The 19,916-nt window shown below is 36.7% G+C and overlaps 3 protein-coding genes across 3 annotated transcripts; 1 reads left to right on the top strand and 2 right to left on the bottom strand.

Annotated features, from left to right (window-relative positions):
- Positions 1–1,968: 1,968 nt before the first annotated feature.
- LOC120354599 (keratin-associated protein 5-2-like) lies at positions 1,969–2,379 on the bottom strand. Its single transcript, XM_039441956.1, has one exon. The coding sequence runs from the start codon at positions 2,377–2,379 to the stop codon at positions 1,969–1,971; it is 411 nt and encodes a 136-aa protein (XP_039297890.1).
- Position 2,380: 1 nt separating this feature from the next.
- On the bottom strand, positions 2,381–2,773 carry LOC120354598 (keratin-associated protein 5-2-like). The gene has a single exon (XM_039441955.1). It carries the CDS (start codon positions 2,771–2,773, stop codon positions 2,381–2,383), a length of 393 nt encoding a protein of 130 aa, XP_039297889.1.
- A 20-nt stretch (positions 2,774–2,793) lies between these two features.
- LOC120354597 (protein SON-like) lies at positions 2,794–7,523 on the top strand (the record flags this gene model as incomplete). The annotated part of the gene is made up of 2 exons (XM_039441954.1): positions 2,794–3,358; positions 7,396–7,523. Coding segments are annotated over 2 exons (693 nt in total), but the record flags the coding sequence as incomplete, so codon positions are not given.
- Positions 7,524–19,916: the final 12,393 nt, after the last annotated feature.

Genomic DNA, 19,916 nt, shown 5'->3' with positions numbered 1-19,916 from the left:
ATCCTTAGGGAAAATAATAAGTTCAATATTAATAATAAACTCATCTTCAACTATAAATTAATATTATATCGAATTAGAATTAATGAATAATCAAATTGAGCTACTGTAATAATAGGTACATCACTTGAGTAATTTTTTATTTTAGGCACAAAATGAATGTCCAATATCGTCAAAAAAGGAACTGGAAAAAAGGAAAAAACTTTTTCAAACTGTGAAGGCTAAAAGAACTTGAAACCTTTTCAAGTAATTATTATTTTTAATAACTTATTCTTTAGGGCTTCTCATAGACACATAGAGCATAAACAAAAATAAAAAAAGTATTTATTATTTAAACATTTAAACATTTAAACATTTAAACATTTAAACATTTAAACATTTAAACATTTAAACATTTAAACATTTAAACATTTAAACATTTAAACATTTAAACATTTAAACATTTAACATTTAAACATTTAAACATTTAAACATTAAACATTTAAACATTTAACATTTAAACATTTGAACATTCCGTTGCTTGTCGAATGATACAGTATCACGATGGCTTGTATCATGTTTGCTGCCAGCGCTATGAAGTGTCACACTTTACAATACGCACAGTTAATACACTTTACAATACAACCACATTAAGCTTCTCTCCACTCGATTTCTCGTCGGTGCAACTTTGATCACTGCTTCTCATCAAATTTGAGGATGAGTTTTAAAAATTTGACTATCAAGAAACCTTCTTTGATGCGTGGAGAGCTTACTGAATAAATTTCAATTGTTTTCAAAAAATGTTACTAATGTGCTCCTCGCCCATCTTACTCCCGGTGCAAGAAAACAGTCTACAATCATTTATGAGTACATACTATATAAAGTATACAAGTAATAGTGAAGTATACAAGTAGTAGTGTAAAGTAAGTTATCAAGTTGGAAAAAAGAATAGATATAGATGTATATGAATACTTTATCAAGTCATAATAACTAACTAGTTATAATAAATAACAAGTACTAATATTATTAAGGAGCCAAGGATCTAAACCTTTATGATTGATAACACACATTCAAATTATAAATTTATTATAGATCATGAAATTATTGATGAGGGTAATAAATAATTTACAAATATTAAGTTCATCAGCATTTAAACTAAAGTAATAATACTCCATTCTGCTAATAAAATACTCGATTAAAAACTTAAATAAGTACACAGCTCAAATAAGCTGCATTATCTCTCATAATAGAGTTTATTGATATTTTATCATGGCTTGAAATATGTTTCTTGTTGACTCTTGTTTCATAAACTTGACTGAAAATAATTTATCCAGCTTTGAAATGAGCAAATGAACTACATTATAAGAAAAAAGAGATGGTCAATTCAATACAGTGTGAACTGAGAAAAAATGATTTGTAATCCTTAGGGAAAATAATAAGTTCAATATTAATAATAAACTCATCTTCAACTATAAATTAATATTATATCGAATTAGAATTAATGAATAATCAAATTGAGCTACTGTAATAATAGGTACATCACTTGAGTAATTTTTTATTTTAGGCACAAAATGAATGTCCAATATCGTCAAAAAAGGAACTGGAAAAAAGGAAAAAACTTTTTCAAACTGTGAAGGCTAAAAGAACTTGAAACCTTTTCAAGTAATTATTATTTTTAATAACTTATTCTTTAGGGCTTCTCATAGACACATAGAGCATAAACAAAAATAAAAAAAGTATTTATTATTTTAATATAACTTAATATATAGGACTTCTCATAGACCTGTAGAGCATAAACAAAAATAACTAGATATCATGATTCGTTCTACACATTGTGTAGTTTCTCATACTGTGCTGTTCTTATACTCTCACCCGGCCAAGACAGTTATAATTAACAATAATCGGTTTGACATTTTTAAACATTTTAAGCGAAATTTTAAACATAAACATGAACAACACTAATATTTCTGTGACAGTAGACCTCGCGCAGTTTTAAACCACAGCCTTCTCTGTCCATACTGCAGCCTCCTCTGTCCATACTGCAGCCTCCTCTGTCAATACTGCAGCCTCCTCTGTCCATACTGCAGCCTCCTCTGTCCATACTGCAGCCTCCTCTGTCCATACTGCACCTCCTCTTTCCATACTGCAGCCTCCTTTGTCCATACTGCAGCCTCCTCTGTCCATACTGCAGCCTCCTGTCCATACTGCAGCCTCCTCTGTCCATACTGCAGCCTCACTGCAGCCTCCTCTGTCCATACTGCAGCCTCCTCTGTCCATACTGCAGCCTCCTCTGTCCATACTGCAGCCTCCTCTGTCCATACTGCAGCCTTCTCTGTCCATACTGCAGCCTCCTCTGTCCATACTGCAGCCTCCTCTGTCCATACTGCAGCCTCCTCTGTCCATACTACAGCCTCCTCTGTCCATACTGCAGCTCCTCTGTCCATACTGCAGCCTCTCTGTCCATACTGCAGCCTCCTCTGTCCATACTGCAGCCTCCTCTGTCCATACTGCAGCTCCTCTGTCCATACTGCACCTCCTCTTTCCATACTGCAGCCTCCTTTGTCCATACTGCAGCCTCCTCTGTCCATACTGCAGCTCCTCTGTCCATACTGCAGCCTCCTCTGTCCATACTGCAGCCTCCTCTGTCCATACTGCAGCCTCCTCTGTCCATACTGCAGCCTCCTCTGTCCATACTGCAGCCTCCTCTGTCCATACTGCAGCCTCCTCTGTCCATACTGCAGCCTTCTCTGTCCATACTGCAGCCTCCTCTGTCCATACTGCAGCCTCCTCTGTCCATACTGCAGCCTCCTCTGTCCTACTGCAGCCTCCTCTGTCATACTGCAGCCTCCTCTGTCCATACTGCATCCTCCTCTGTCCATACTGCAGCCTCCTCTGTCCATACTGCAGCCTCCTCTGTCCATACTGCAGCCTCCTCTGTCCATACTGCAGCCTCCTCTGTCCATACTGCAGCCTCCTCTGTCCATACTGCAGCCTCCTCTGTCCATACTGCAGCCTTCTCTGTCCATATTGCAGCCTCCTCTGTCCATACTGCAGCCTCCTCTGTCCATACTGCAGCCTCCTCTGTCCATACTGCAGCCTCCTCTGTCCATACTGCAGCCTTCTCTGTCCATATTGCAGCCTCCTCTGTCCATACTGCAGCCTCCTCTGTCCATACTGCAGCCTCCTCTGTCCATACTGCAGCCTCCTCTGTCCATACTGCAGCCTCCTCTGTCCATACTGCAGCCTCCTCTGTCCATACTGCAGCCTTCTCTGTCCATATTGCAGCCTCCTCTGTCCATACTGTCCATCAGAGTAAATTTCGTCCTGTCGTATCATTTCGGCGAGGTATCGGTGTGGAAACGACGGGTCGATGTCAAACGAGGCAAACGACATAAGAGTCCTGCGACAGTCGAGACCAGCGACCGTAGAGACCGGCGATATTCGAGGCCAGCGACGGTAGAGGACTCCTGAAAAAGTGGCCTCAAATGTCGCCTGCGTTAGGCGACAGTTGAGGCCACTCTAATTTTCGTACACTCCCGACAGTCGAGGCCAACGATCGTAGAGGACTGTTTTGTAAAACAGTCCTCTATGGTCGTAGGCCTCGAATGTCGTCGGTCTCGACTGTCGCGCCTCCTCAAAAACACAGTAAAAAATATTTTTAAGGAAGAATGTTTATGTAAAGTTGTTGATTTTTCAAATCAACTTCCTAGATTATATAAAAAGGTAAATTTGTTCATAACTCTAAGCATCATACTACTGTATATAACCTTTTTCTATTCTCTGAAGCTTATTAATTTTGTAACTTTTAAATTCTTTATAACTTTAAATTCGTGTAACTTTGAAAGTTCAGCATGTAAAATAAAGATACCAGCATCTTTCCATATTTCAATTGAGTTTCGTCAACAAAGGTGGTCAAGTCATATACATTCCAGTACTTGGATGATGGTCCCTAAACATATTTTCAAGTAATGGGAATCCATTACTACTGCATTATGCCTCCTTCATTGACAAATCTAAATATTTATCCATCTTCTATCCATCTATAAGACAAGATGGTATCTGTCTTTCTGTCTGTTTGTATGTGAGCTCATCATGCTTGAAATACTTGACTGATTAAGCTGTAATTCTTCACAAAGATGATCGTTCTGAAAATCCTTCAAGGATAATCACTATTTACCTTCAAAGTTCATATGCTTTTTTATGAAGGAAGTTATTAGTTTTCATTATTTAGTTTTCAACAAATCTGAAGTTATAATCATTATAAAATGTATTTTGTCTGGAATCGCAGTAGGATGTGTCCTCAACTGTCGCCTGCTGCAAGCGAGTCTCTAATTTTTGTACAGGCCCGACAGTCGAGACCAGCGACATTCGAGGCCAGCGACGGTAGAGGACACCTGAAAAAGTGGCCTCAAATGTTGCCTGCGTTACGACAGTTGAGGCCACTCTAATTTTTGTACAGCCCCGACAGTCGAGACCTACGACGGGAGAGGACTCCTGATAAAGTGGTCTCAAATGTTGCCTGCGTTAGGCGACAGTCGAGGCCACTCTAATTTTCGTACACTCCCGACAGTCGAGGCCTACGACCGTAGAGGACTGTTTTGTAAAACAGTCCTCTATGGTCGTAGGCCTCGAATGTCGTCGGTCTCGACTGTCGCGCCTCCTCAAAAACACAGTAAAAAATATTTTTAAGGAAGAATGTTTATGTAAAGTTGTTGATTTTTCAAATCAACTTCCTAGATTATATAAAAAGGTAAATTTGTTCATAACTCTAAGCATCATACTACTGTATATAACCTTTTTCTATTCTCTGAAGCTTATTAATTTTGTAACTTTTAAATTCTTTATAACTTTAAATTCGTGTAACTTTGAAAGTTCAGCATGTAAAATAAAGATACCAGCATCTTTCCATATTTCAATTGAGTTTCGTCAACAAAGGTGGTCAAGTCATATACATTCCAGTACTTGGATGATGGTCCCTAAACATATTTTCAAGTAATGGGAATCCATTACTACTGCATTATGCCTCCTTCATTGACAAATCTAAATATTTATCCATCTTCTATCCATCTATAAGACAAGATGGTATCTGTCTTTCTGTCTGTTTGTATGTGAGCTCATCATGCTTGAAATACTTGACTGATTAAGCTGTAATTCTTCACAAAGATGATCGTTCTGAAAATCCTTCAAGGATAATCACTATTTACCTTCAAAGTTCATATGCTTTTTTATGAAGGAAGTTATTAGTTTTCATTATTTAGTTTTCAACAAATCTGAAGTTATAATCATTATAAAATGTATTTTGTCTGGAATCGCAGTAGGATGTGTCCTCAACTGTCGCCTGCTGCAAGCGAGTCTCTAATTTTTGTACAGGCCCGACAGTCGAGACCAGCGACATTCGAGGCCAGCGACGGTAGAGGACACCTGAAAAAGTGGCCTCAAATGTTGCCTGCGTTACGACAGTTGAGGCCACTCTAATTTTTGTACAGCCCCGACAGTCGAGACCTACGACGGGAGAGGACTCCTGATAAAGTGGTCTCAAATGTTGCCTGCGTTAGGCGACAGTCGAGGCCACTCTAATTTTCGTACACTCCCGACAGTCGAGGCCTACGACCGTAGAGGACTGTAAAACAGTCCTCTACGGTCGTAGGCCTCGAATGTCGTCGGTCTCGACTGTCGCGCCCCCGGAAACGACTAATGGCTATTTGGGTTGGTGGGTTGGTATATCGACAATTCTAATCATATGTTGAAAACGCAACTACTGTCATCAAAAGTTGAACGATTTGAAAGCAGAGAAAGGTCGGGAGACATACTTTGAATTATAAATGCATGTCTCATTGAATGGAATTAATAATCCACTTGACAGTAATCCATTATGAATAATTCTAAAGTCTGGTCATTTCGGTAATATTTGCGTATAAAGGATGCTCCTTTTCCTTCTATATCAACTTTAAAATGCAAAATAACCTTTCATGAAATAATAAAATTTCAAAAAACCTTACATATACGTCGACGCGCAATTCAAAAAGGTATACTTGAATACCTGTCAAATTTCATTGAAATCTATATCCTTATTACATAAATATTTATATGTTCCGCATTTTCGGCGAACCACGGAGTCTTGAGCTACACGGCAGAAGGGGATTAATAGCATGATACAATTTTAATAGACACCACTTACAAATCAGTGTGTCAAGTTGCGACTATGTAGCTGCTATTCAGTAGCAAAGTGTGACACAGGCAAAAATTATGGTTATATTAGTGGGATTGAGGAACAAAGAGTATAACGGTATAGACATCAAGCGTATTTTCATTTCACTTGAAATCGCATGAAATTCATGAGCAAGATGCAGAATAAATTAGTGAAGTGTTGATTGAGTGGTGGTGGAGGTGGTGTTAGAGATGGAGGTGAAGGTATTTGTGCCGACAGAGTGGCTCTAGCGCAGCCAATTAAAGCAGTTTACACGTTAGCGGGCAGCCGACCAAGTTTACTACAATTGAAAATAATGAGACGCGGCGCAATTAACTACAGTGGCACTCGTGGATTTATGACTTTTTCGCACCTCGGCAAACAATGCCCCTGATCGATTGCATTCTCTATTCACACAAAAAAGTCACCTGACGACTTGCGACTTGCCTCTCACACCCAACACACTCTCACCTCTCACCTCTCACCTCTCACTTCTCACTTCTCACGTCTCAAGTATTCACAGTGTCACACGTTTATCATCTGCTTTGAAAGATAGCAGAGTGCATGCCTCGTTTTCATAACCACAGATTCAGCGCTGCAACATGACTAGAGTTCGAATTACGGGAGCTTGTAGAAATGGAAACGGTGTTCAACATTTCAACTCTACAGTTCCTTGCGCCGGCCCAAGGTGCTGCAGCGCAAGTATTGTTGCGTTCTCATATTTCGCAATCATTGATTACTCAAATCTTTTTGTCTCAAATTCTAACTCTCTTATAAATAAAGATAGAATGATTCTGTTTTCGGATTTGGATCCAGCACCCCCAAAAATCAAATGCGAAAAACAAAATGTCGGCTATGTGAGTAACTAAAATTCAAATTGGTTTGTTCATAAAATATTACATATTCACAGAATATAAAAGTGTTATAAATTACATGAATAAATTCTCCTCACCTGGATGATTTGTCCGTGTGCAGGGAGGAGTCGCAAATTATCAGACAGAGGGCAAACACTAGCAATAATAAAATGAATTACAAACTATGAATAATGAATAAATTTGAAAGAATAATAAGAGAGTTTATTTGAATAATAAATTTTAAAACTACAAATAGGAAAAAAACAATAAATAAAATAAAAGTGTCAGCTCGACGGCGGTTAAAGGGCTGAGTTGGGAGTAATATAGCTTTATTAGCGTGGTACTGTGTGTATTATTTGAATGGTATTCTGTGTTCAGTACTAGAAATATGCATCTATATGGAGAATGTAGAAGAGCCTCCGCAGCAACTAAGGATTTCCGAAGAGTTTGAAGATGATATTAAGATATGTTTCGTACAAAGGAACAGTGCCCTTGAAAATTGGTAGGGAGTTCGGAAACACCCCGAATAAATAGTTAAGTAGTAGGCTATATTTATAATAAATCAAAGCTGTTTTCATAGAATAGCACACATTACACATACCAATTATTATATTTGCGATCTTCATCGAAAGCAGCATACTCGTATCCTGAACTTCTTCAAACTTTACAGACTAATTTTTTATTTGAGATAGAAGAATGATTAGATATTGCAGTTAACCAACTGCTATAATATAATAATGATGAATTCAAATATCTAATAAGACCTATATAAGTAGAGCTTTCGTCAATAGTTACAGTAACATAATACTATCTGCAGCAATGTAATGCAAGTAGGCTATTTTTGCAGCAGCAGATATTGACCGAAGTTTTTTTTAATTGGATATTGGAATCAATTATCATTATAATTATTGATTATAACAAAATTCGCTCCCATCACATAACATAACACTTTTTTTGTGGTTCGATGATTGGAAAGAAGGCTAAAAGACATGAATATTGCACATTACAGACGATAATTTTCTCTGCCACATTTCCATTTAAAATTTGATGAAATGACGTATTTAAAGTATCGGTTCGATTCCCGGGCTGGCAAATCATATATGGATATTAGGTCTCAACGAATTTCCATTGAGCTGTTAACCCAGTTGTCAATATTTGCAGTTGAAGTCTTCGGGATTATTTACAGCATTCAATTTGGATTCTCGTTTAGTAATAATCATGTAATAAAATATATGAAGAGCAAAGTGGCAGTGGCTCATTTATTATCAGATCTTGAATTCTGCAAAATTGAACAAATTTGTTTGGACCTCAGGATGAGTGTTCAGAACGGATTCGAAAATTTTCCTAAACGCTCAAAATGGCATTTTCCCCGATATTTAACAGATTTCACTTGGATCACAACTAGTATTATCGATGCGTTTTTCTAAATTTTCTGGGAATGACTAACTTAGAGTATTCAAATCAATGGGTATGTAATGAACTGACAAAACTAAAATTAAATGAAAAATTCTACTGTTCAAATTGAACGTTTTTAAAATAAAACTTGAACATTAATGACTAATCATAAACAAGATAAAAAACTTTTTCTGTGAAGGGTTGCCAAGGCGACGAACGATAATGACATGGTAGCCATGAAGGGGATTCCCTTCACACTCCCCCACCGTTTAAAAAAGAGCTATTGTTCCTTCCTCTCAAATTATATGACGAGGTTCTTGTGATGGTTTTGATTCCCACCCCCGGACACATAAGATGGGTCATCCTCCTCCGACTCTGGCACTTCCTGCTCCAGGTTGTCTTCTTCCACCTGTTCATCCACAACCTCTTCAACGACGTGACTGGAACTTAGTCTCTCCTCATCCTTTGGGTTTGAGGCAAGGTTTCAAGCGTTTCACTTCAATGTTGATCTGGCTACCATTGGGCAAGATCACCATATAGTTCACTGGGGACATTTTCTCACTCACTTCAAATGGTCCTACCCAGGGGAGATGGAGGTTACTCGATTCTCCAGGCTTTACTGTGGACTTGTACAGATAAACTGCATCTCCAGCTTTGAATTTTCTTGGTTTTCTGCCTTTATTAGCGGTTATAAGCCGTTCATCTGCTACTTCCGAGGAACTCTTGATAGCTTGTTGATAAGCATCATCCAGTCTCATTTTCAATGTATTCAAATGCTCTCCTACTAAACAACGGTTTAGGTCTTGAAGTATAATAGGTTGATTGGCAGGTAACACCATTTCATGACCCCGACATAGAAAGAATGGGGAATACCCCATGAGGGTATGCATGAAGAGAGAAGAGAAACTCTGACAATGAAGAGAGATTTATCGCTACAAAGCCTAATAAAATCATTTTCGGTAGAAGCAGGTGAGCAAAATGTTAGACAATTCAGACAAAACATAAAACTAGTAGGAAAAGCTGGAAATTGGAAAGATGGAGATATGAAACTTATTTGTAGGTTTAAAACAACCAGAGCTGCTCTAACTTGCCTAGAGGCACACCCGGAGCTATTAGAGGAAGGTACATTTCAGGACTATGAAAGTATTTTAATACAAGGGTTTGAGGAAACCGGCGACCCCAAAAAGAGGTTACCCACTCTTAGTAGCATTAAACAAAAAAGACGAAAGTTTTAGAGAAAATGCTGATAGGTGATTAAAAACGGCATTGAAGGCTATTCCCATGTCAGCAGACCTACAAGAAGCCGCTTGGGCAAAAGCACAAATAGAACGAACTGTTCTAGCAGCATTTATACAGGGTCTACAAGGTGCTGTAGAACTAGATCTACGAATTCATCCAGCTAAGGACTTAGAATCAGCAATATTGAGACAGCTGAGAGAATAGCTTTAGTAACCTCCAATCAACAGCAGGATTGTGTTTTCAACAGTGTGTGATAATGGATTACTAGAACCCTCTGGGAGACACTGTGTTCGTTCTGTACAGACACGAAAATTCAGCTCTAATCATTCTAACCAGCAAGTCAATACTTACTATGCTTGTGGAGGTTGAGGACACTTCGCCAGGGATTCAGATTCAGATTCAGATTCCTTTATTCATGTGTTTAACAAAACATAATTCAACTTACGTTCTAGCGTTAAAAATAAATACCAGTAGCGGTAAAATGACATGGTGAATCATATTAAACTAATGAGTTCTACAATAATATTGAGCAAGAAAAGTGATGAAAAATGCAAAAGTTAAGGTACTACTGTAATGTTTTCACATGAAACGGTGAAGTTTGGACCTTAAGAAGTCCATTCTCAGAGAGGGTATCAAGGATACCCTCCCCTTCAGCACTTAACCGTAAAAAAAAGTTAAAAATTCAAACGAAATATTATTTCTAAGCAAAAAAAAAATTAAGACCAGAAATATCAATAAGTAAAAACCAAATCATAGAAACGATAAATCATTCAGAGTTAAATCAATTAACAGAGAAAAGTAAATAATAATAAGGATAAAAATAAAGAAAAAGTTTATTCCCAATAATTAGAAAACCGATATGATATAATAATTGGAATAAAGAGGGAGTGAAAGTTATTATTAGAAAAGAGATTTGTTGATTTAAATCCAAAAATAATGTTAATAACAAAGGGAAATTATTCTACAAAAGAGATTAGTTAATGTAAATAACAAGATACTATGATTATGAAAGTTCATGAAGAAATAATAATAATTCTAATTAGGGAATTATGAAGGTGAAATTATAATACAAAAGAGAGGGTAAGGGATATCGGATGAGGTTGCTAAGATCCACTCGAGGAAGAGTTTGAATAAGAAACAATCTTATACTAAATTTATGCACTAAGCTTATGCTAAACTTATGCACATTTTTTATGCTAAGTTTACATGAATGAAATAAAAAGAGAAAACCCATCATTTTTACTTGGGAGTGGAGGAAAATAATTATTATAAAGGATAAGGATAGGGATTAAGGAAGGTTTAATTGAATGTCATGCTGCTTTAAGGTTGGACAGTTTCAGCCATTTTTTCTAAAAGATAATGTCTCAATATACGGGTGAAGCCCGCTCGACTCTCTATGGACCTAATTTGATTTGGGAGTGCATTCCATGCACGACAACCGCTAACAAGGAAGGATTTTGTATAAATAGTTGTTCGATGATTTGGAATTCTTAGAGTATTTTCATCTGTTCTAGTGTGGGAAGCATCAATTCTCCTACCTTCAGATACAAATTTAAAATCGTTTTTAAAATAGATTGGTTCACCATATTTTAAAATGTCCCTAACAAGCTTGATTATACGAAGCATTCTCTGATCAGGTAACTTTAAAGTTGAACTATCAATATGGGCTTGAGTGATTTCGTTCATGGCGTTGGAGAGAGTAAACAAACCTGAGGCAATAGTTTTGACATCGCTGAAGTTTATCGTTTAAGGTTACTTGCATATCATTGAGCACAGAATTACAATACATAAGATGTGGGAATATGAGCGATTTGACTAGTAACAATCTAATTTTTCTAGGAAGAATATCTTGCATCTTCTTCAATGAATGCATGGCAGAGAATATAAATTTACAAGTCTTATTAATTTGATCAGACCAGTCAAGATTTTTGTTCATAATTCCAAGGTTTTTAACTGAATCACAGTAAGCTACTTCGACACCATCAACATTAATTTTGTTAAGTGAGTTTAAATCGATGTTGTTTACTAGGCTTGAATATCCAATTATTATGGGCTGAGTTTTTATAGGGTTGAGTTTTAGTCCGTTTTTCTTTGTCCATTCTACTATTGAAATTATATTGTGATTCATTTTATTTACTGTTTCATTAATTTTAGTGATTTGGCAGCTTGCATAAATTTGAAGGTCATCAGCATAAGTATGGAAACTAGAAAATTTGATGACAGAGGGTAGGTCATTTGCATAAAGAGTAAAGAGTAAGGGGCCTAAGATAGATCCTTGAGGGACGCCATGGTTAACATTTAACCAATTAGACCTATTATTTTTAACAGAGACACATTGTTTTCTACCTGAGAGATAGGATTTGAACCATGCAAGGGTTTGATAACTAAACCCAAGAATAGCTAGTTTGTTCAACAGAATTTCATGATCTACAGTGTCGAATGCTTTTGAGAAGTCAAACAGACAGAGGAGAGTACACTTTCTTTGATCCATAGCTAACCTAATATCATCGGTGACACGCAAGAGAGCGGTTTCAGTAGAAAAAGATTTTCTGAATCCAGATTGAAAATTATGTAGTTTCCTATTTGCTTCGAGAAACTCTACAACTTGTGAATGAACAATTCTTTCATATAAGTATACTAAGGGCATAGAAGTACCTAGACTTGTGGGGGCTCACTCCACTACAAACACTCATTACATTTCGCACATCATTTTCCGAAACATTCCAGCTTTCTTAAGAAGGGTAGAGGATTATTCCCTTTTTATTTATAAAAAACTTATTACTGGTTGGTTGAAGGAGATTGGCAGGGAGGGTATTGAAGAACTAATTCATTCTATTTATCAATAACTAATTAACTGATGCCCCACAGCTCCGTTTCATAAAAAAGAAAAATTACTCATATAGTAATGATAATAATAAAAATAATAATAATAAAAAAATAAAACAAAATATTAAATTTGTTAATAACAATGAAAAAATAAATAAAAATGAATAGCGAGCATCTGCGATCTGTAAGGAAGCTGTATTGCAAACGATGTTTATAGTAATACAGTATTACGGTAATTTTATGGTTTTTGCTGATGAATGCGAGAGTCAATCAGTCAGTCGTGATCAGTTTTTATAATTTATATAAATAGATTTTACGCATACCCTAGTATATGCTGTGTTGTTTATTGTAGTGGAACAATATATGGTTTCTTTGTTCCACTGATATGTGTTGTACTGTAGTTTTATATTGTTCTAGTTTCTAATACTTTTGTAATATTCTTCTCTCTTAAAGTATAGTATTCTCTCTTATAGTATATTCTCTAAAGTATATTCTCTAGTATATTCTCTAGTATATTCTCTAGTATAAAGTATATTCTCTCTATAAGTATAAAATGCTTATTTTAAGTAACAATATAGGCTATTAGGCCTATTTTTAAAAAGTATTGGCTATTTTAACGGACTCCATGTACCACACACAGGCTCTGGCCTAAGTGGTTGTGATGCATAATATTTTTAGAATTTGTTCTGCCTAAAGTATACACTGTTTGTAAAATCATTTTATGTTATTGAGTTATAAGTTTTTTCTTGTATTTTTGTTATATGCAAAATAAAAGCCAATTTGATTTGATTTGATTTGATTTGATTTCAAGTATTTCGGACAGAGTGGGTAAAATACTAATTGGTATGAAATCTTCAACTTTATTGGAAGAGGTGACTTTGTTTAGTTGATGTACTAGAGCAAGCTTCCAATTTTCAGGAAATTCGTTGTTTTCAAGGGACTTGTTAAAAATAAATGTTATGGTTGGCAACACTGCATACAACATTTTTTTAATAAATTGATTTGGTATGTTATCCACCCCCATTGCATTGCTGTGACTAGGTTGTATTGCTTTAAAAACGTTCAGTTCAGATATTAGATGGAAGTTGAATTTGTTTCCAAGTGGTACATTTAGATTGGTTACCTGATGTTTGAGATTATCAATATGATTATTGATGACTGTCTCGTCACGTTGTGTCGAATGAGAAACGAAATGTTTGTTAATATCGTCCAAAGGTAAGTCAATTTCAGTTTGGGATTTCTGTTTACCAAGGCCAAATTCTTTTATTCCGCGCCATAGTGATCTAGAGTCTTGTCTATTGTCTGTCATGAATGAGTTCAAGTACCTAGTCTTCGAATTCTGTAGCTGTTGTTTTACTTTATTTCTCAAACTGCGATACTCAATTAAACTAAGTCAAATGTCTTTTTAAATTTTCTGTGAGCTTTGTCTCTTTGTCCCATCATTTTGAGTATTTCAGGAGTCATCCATGGTACACGTCGTTTTCTGTTTATCCTACAGTCACATAGGGTGCATGTTTATCATACAGATTGAGTGTCCAATTTTCAAAAGTTTCAACCATTGCATTAACAGTGGGTAAGGCTTCAATCTGATGCCAGGGGGTTTGAGCTACGTCAGACAAAAAAGCGTCTTCGTCAATGTGTTTGAAGTCTCTGTAAGTAATAAATTTCTGAGCGGGTTTAGGTGTCTCATGAGAGAGTACACAGTAAATCAAGTCATGTCCTGAAATGGCTGGCACAGAGATTTGACCAGTTTCAACAACCTCATTTGGATCACTAACTATTAGTAAGTCAATGAATGTGTCAGAGTCATTAGTATGATGAGTTGGATCAAGTGGTAAGATAGTCATATTAAGGCATTGGAATATTGTGGTCAGTTGAAAGTAGTCAAAGTTATGATGTGTCATATTTAGGTCAGTGTTCATATCTCCCATAACTAGTATTCGATTATAATGAGGCATGAAAGAAAGTAAGGCATTTTCGAAGTCACTGAAGTGGCCAATTTTTGGTGGGCGATAGCAGATACCAACAAGTAGTTTATTAGAGCTAGATAAAGATAATTCAAGAACATGAATTCAGGTCTGGCAGAATACTCCTGCTCTGATGAGATTAATATTTTTGTTTTTATATAATCTTTCACAAAGACTGCAACTGCCTTATTAAGCCTATCATTTCGGAAAAGATTATATCCGGGCAATGCAACTTGGCTAGAATGAATACTGGGCTTGAGAAATGATTCTGAAATGCCTATTACATTGAAGTCTTGAGATCGGAAAATTGCTCTCAGTTCATCGATGTGGCAGCTGAGGGATTGAACATTGAGATGAGCGGCTTTGAAAAGTTTCTTAAGAGGGTGGAGTTTGTTAGATAATATTATGCCTGTGTCCTGAATATTGTTACCATTATTATTATTCAAATTGAAATGAGGAGAGGGTGAGCGAGCTGGGTTGGCACTGAAAGGCATCATTCGAGACACAGAAAGACATAGATTCAACTAAGTAGCAGAGCATGACAGACGAATTAAAGGGTAAGGTAGCCCTAAAACTAGGAAGGCTTAAAACTAAGAAAATCTCAAATACAAGAATAGTCATGAATGCATCAGATAGTTCGGCGTCCGTTGGAAAAATAGAAATCCAAGTCCAAATTAATCTACAGTGCACTATTATAAAACTTATCAGAGTCCAGCAGATAATCCAATGTGGTGGGCAGTTTGCAGTGGTAGATGCTGATGGGAGCGAGCAGGTGGGGGAGCGAGAGAGAGCCAGGGCGGCGGCAAGAGAGAGCGCGTGCGAGAAGTCACAGGAACCAGGTCTGAAAACAGGAAGAAGCGGTATAAACTCAGCAATTCGAAATAAGTTATAAATGTATTATTAAAGTGAACTTAGGTTTCGGAGCAATTTTCATAATTTTATCAGCAGTGGAAAAGGTTCTATTTTGTACTATGCTATCATTAGATAAAAAGTGACACATTGGATTAGCTGGAAACATCATTCGGTTATGTCTAATGGAATACTAGTTTCCTGATTGAGTATTGGATGATTCAATCAGTAAAAACGTTTCAGTATACTAGATGAATAATTGCTAGAACTGAATTGATATAGCTTTATTCCAGTTATATTTTTTTCCATGAAAACAGTATTATATATGTTCAAAAAAGCAAAAATTAATTTCAAGATTCGTAAATATAGAATCCAGTTATATTTTTCCCATGAAAACAGTATTATATATGTTCAAAAAAGCAAAAATTAATTTGGTAAAAATGGTATCTATAGGGCAATTGTCCAACAAAAAATAAAAGACTGAAAAAATGAAAAGAGAGAAGAGCGATGATTACATGAAGAGGCACAATAATTGAAATAATGAGAGCTCACCTTTAGTAGGAAGATATGACATGCCAACACCGTGAAGTGTTTACTGGAGGTTGGCAAGATGCTCGGCGGTGTAGATGCGTCGTCCAGGTCCCTCTCAGACGGCGTACTTGATGCGGCCATCGACTGTCCACGTGTTTCTTATCCCGTACTTGTTTGCGGCTGCGTTCAAGAGTGCCAGTCGGTGTTTCGTCAAGTCCTCCCTCACGATGATGCCAGTGTTCTTGAGCATCCGCTTGGCTGCAAACACCCTCTGCCTCGTCCGGTAGCCGTCGAACCTCACAATGATGGGACGATGACGCTCCTTGCCGGCTGCTCTGCCCGTATCCTGACCTGGCTGCTGGATTGGTCCCACTCGATGCGAACTATGAATGTCGTCGATCTTCAACTCCACGTTCAGCTTCTCCTTGCAGACTTGCTGAACAATCTGGTCGGTGGACTCCCCCTTTGTTTCCGGAATTCCAAAGAATCGCAGGCAGGTACGGCGAACATATTGTTCAAGATCGTCGATTTTTAATTCCGTCTCCTTCTCAATTGCTGCCATCCTCTGCCGAAGTTCATTGTTCTCACCCTGTAGTCGATCCAATTCCAATTGGAAGAAGGAGAAAGCCTCTGCTACAGCTTGGTTTACTTCCTTGTTTATCCTCTGTAGAATTTCGTCGGCCAGTTGCGTTGTGTCTTGACAGGGAGGGGTCGTTGACACTGGTACCGTTACACGCCTACCTGCCTTTTGTGTGGGAGTTTCCTGTTTCTTACCGTTGCTCCTCACCATGTTGGAATTGGTAAATCGGATTGTAGTCGAACTAATGTAATGGTTATGTATTACTATTTATTGTAATTACTGCGTAATTACAATGAAAATCAAAATTTTGAAAATACCTTATTAAACTATGTGAAAAACTGAATGCACTAATATAAATTTCGAATAAATTCTAACAAGATAACCCTACAAAATAACGCTTTTTAACGGAGCTGAACTGCACACGTATTCACTCACTGACCATCCATAACAAGAGGGACTGTGCTACCCAACACATGAAAGGACAAAATAAATTTAATAGGAGACCAATATTGGTAGAAAACAGGCTTTCACCATTCCAGATACTCAAGTCAGCAGAAATTCTGTTTTGTGTGTGCAGAACCACAGCAATCTGCTTATGCTTCTAAATACAGAGTTCAGAGTCCAATTCAGGATGGGAATGAGATGATTCATGCACAATCCATCAATGGCGACAGACGTAGATGGACCCCAAATGAATTGTGGCCGGGGGTTTCCCAGCTTCCCGGCCACCAAGATTAAGGGAGTACACAGTTCCCAGTTTATCAACAGCCAAAAGTGGAATCTTTTTAAAGATGAGGATTGGCAAACAAGGAAAGAACATGTTGATAGACTCTGGGGCTGAGGTCAGTATCCTCAAGGAGGCCATTCCAGGAAGATCATTTACCTATGGCCATAACTAGTGAATCAATGATGCTAAGAGGAGTGACTGGAGACATTATAAAAATTAAGGGAAACCGAAGAGTAGATTGTGAGGCTGCACATGTGAACATCATGCATACATTTGTGGTGGCTGACATTGATTTATATGGAGATGGATTTATAGGCCTAGATGTACTGTATAATTTGGGAGCTGTGGTTGATGTTTGTAATGGTGATGTTACTTTGCAAGGAGTTTATGCTGAAACGCTAAGTATAAGAGAAGGAACAAAGATGTTATCTATGTGTGAGGAAGATATCTTGAGTGAAGGACAGCAAAACCAAAGGAAGTGTTGTTTAGAACAGAAGGGTATTGAATCAACAGCTCGACAAGAGAATTTTATTCGAAGTAATAAGAACAATCAATGTAGTATACAGCCACAAGACCAAAAAAAAGACAATTATTGTGACCAATCAAGCAGTCAAATGGAAAAGAGCACTCAGACAGTAAACCAGGAGGCAGAGTCAGGAACCAAACAAAAAAAAGTGAAAAGGGGAGATCAAACCCTGGACTCACATCCTCATTAAATATTAAGGCTGAAGAAGGTTATAATCTAAGAAAGCAGAAGACTTCAGCTTTGGAGTTCATTCACTTAGACATGTGTCGAAAGTAATGCTAGATGGCCATGCACTTCAGTATGAGGAATGTATCAAGGTTCTGGGAGTTTTCATAGATAAGAATAAGTGTAAATATTGAGTGGGTATTATTGTAGTTGTTTTTGTGTATCTTATATTGTTTTTCAGGTTTTTGAACTGAAATGAACTTTGATTCTAACTGTATGTTGAACCCTGCGTTTTTAGTGTGAGAATTGACTCTGTCTTGTTTGAATTTGCTAACTTGTTGCCTAGTTGTCGAAATTAAGGCAATTTCCGTGCATTTTTCAAATGCAGTTTCAATTTCTTGTCGAAAAAGCTACTGTATTTGGTAATTGTACGACGATTGACCTTTTGCAGCTTTGGCTTTTCCACTGGAAGTTATGCTCAACGCTCGTGGAGGGGGAATAATTTTCAGTGAAAGGGCCACAGTTGGAATTGAGACGTAACTGGGAAAACATGTAACGGTTCCGAGCCTCGGTCCTCTGATTGAGCCCATTTCCCATTCAGAGGGACAATTTGTTATGTTTCAGTTATCAGTAATTTTTATCTAGTTGAATAGGGAACCAAATTTTATAGAGTTAGTAGGAGTAGAATCAGGAAATTGTTTGTGCGTGTGAGTTCAAGTATAGTGAGTTTTATTAAAGCGTATGTGAGTGTTTCTGAAGAGTCTAAGTTTGAATATTGTTAAAAATGGTGAGTGCCGAACTTTTATTGTTTTTCTCATTAAGCTCAAAATTTAATTTCATAGAATGACCGAGGCCCAAATTTAAATGCAGCAAGTTAGCAGGTTCCCAAAATGTGTAGATTGGAATTGAATATATTTTTTTGTGAATCAATTGGTGAATCACTTTGTTCTGTTTGAAAATTTGACATGTTACCTGACTTTTCTTAATTCGTTCTATTTACTTAGAGTTCAATAAACCTGAAGTTAAATTTTATTAGTATTTTTCATTGAAGTTCCTGACTCGTAGTTGCTAGCTGCTAGAATAGGTGACAATTAGTTAATGATGATAATCTGTGTATTTGAATGAACGAATCCACTAAGAGCTCCTAACCAATCAAGGATTCAAATACCGGTAGATGATTTGATAGCAGTAAACTTTAGCATAATATTGGTAAATATTATAGAGAAGAAGAAACACCTTCCCTCCGTTTACATTGGTGCGCAGCGGTGGTATAGTCTGCAAGAATGACTATCGAATCACATGTATTCTTATATATTTTATGTTTTGGAAGATTAATCAAATAGAGAAAAAGATATCTCCGGTCACAGAAATGATGTCAGGTGTGGTGTAGGGTTAAAAATACCTCCACCGGTTACATTATTAAAAGTCTGATCACAATGTTTTGTAATGGGACCACCTTCATAGTTTATCTATCACCTTTTTCATCTTCCCTCTATTGTATTTTATTATGAACTTCAATTTTTCATGGTATACTTTCATGATAAGTTTCACTCCACATGGATGCAAATAACAACTTGCTAATGTGATAATACTTTAGTTGATGTTGATTGCTCAATATGTACAATATTATTTTCTTCAATATTTGTGATTATTAATACCAATGCATAACTGAAAATAATTATTTATTTCTTAAGTTTAATTTAATTTTATTATGTCAATTTTTGTAAATGTTACCATAGGCAAGAGCCTAGTAACAATTGTCAATAAATATCTTACCTTATCTTATGTCATCTTGGATCCGCCATTTTGAATGCAACTCTATTTTTTTAATATGAAGGTGGTCATGCCAGTTTCGAAGATATTCACATTATAAATCAATACCATGCAAATAAGAAATGAAATAGATAAGTGGTAATAGATTATAATGTGAATATCTTCGAAACTGTTTGAGATATCGATTTACGGTTTCCGCCATTCATTTTATCTTAAAATTCCGTATAGAAATCATGTATTGCATGACCACCTTCTTATTCAGAAAAATAAAGTTGCATTAAAAATGGCGGATCCAAGATGGCATACCAGATTTTCAAAATC

Source organism: Nilaparvata lugens, chromosome X (assembly GCF_014356525.2).
Source record: "Nilaparvata lugens isolate BPH chromosome X, ASM1435652v1, whole genome shotgun sequence".
In the NCBI taxonomy this organism is placed as follows: domain Eukaryota; kingdom Metazoa; phylum Arthropoda; class Insecta; order Hemiptera; family Delphacidae; genus Nilaparvata; species Nilaparvata lugens.
The sequence above is the reverse complement of the archived record's forward strand: the minus strand, read 5'-3'. Positions and strand labels throughout refer to the sequence as shown.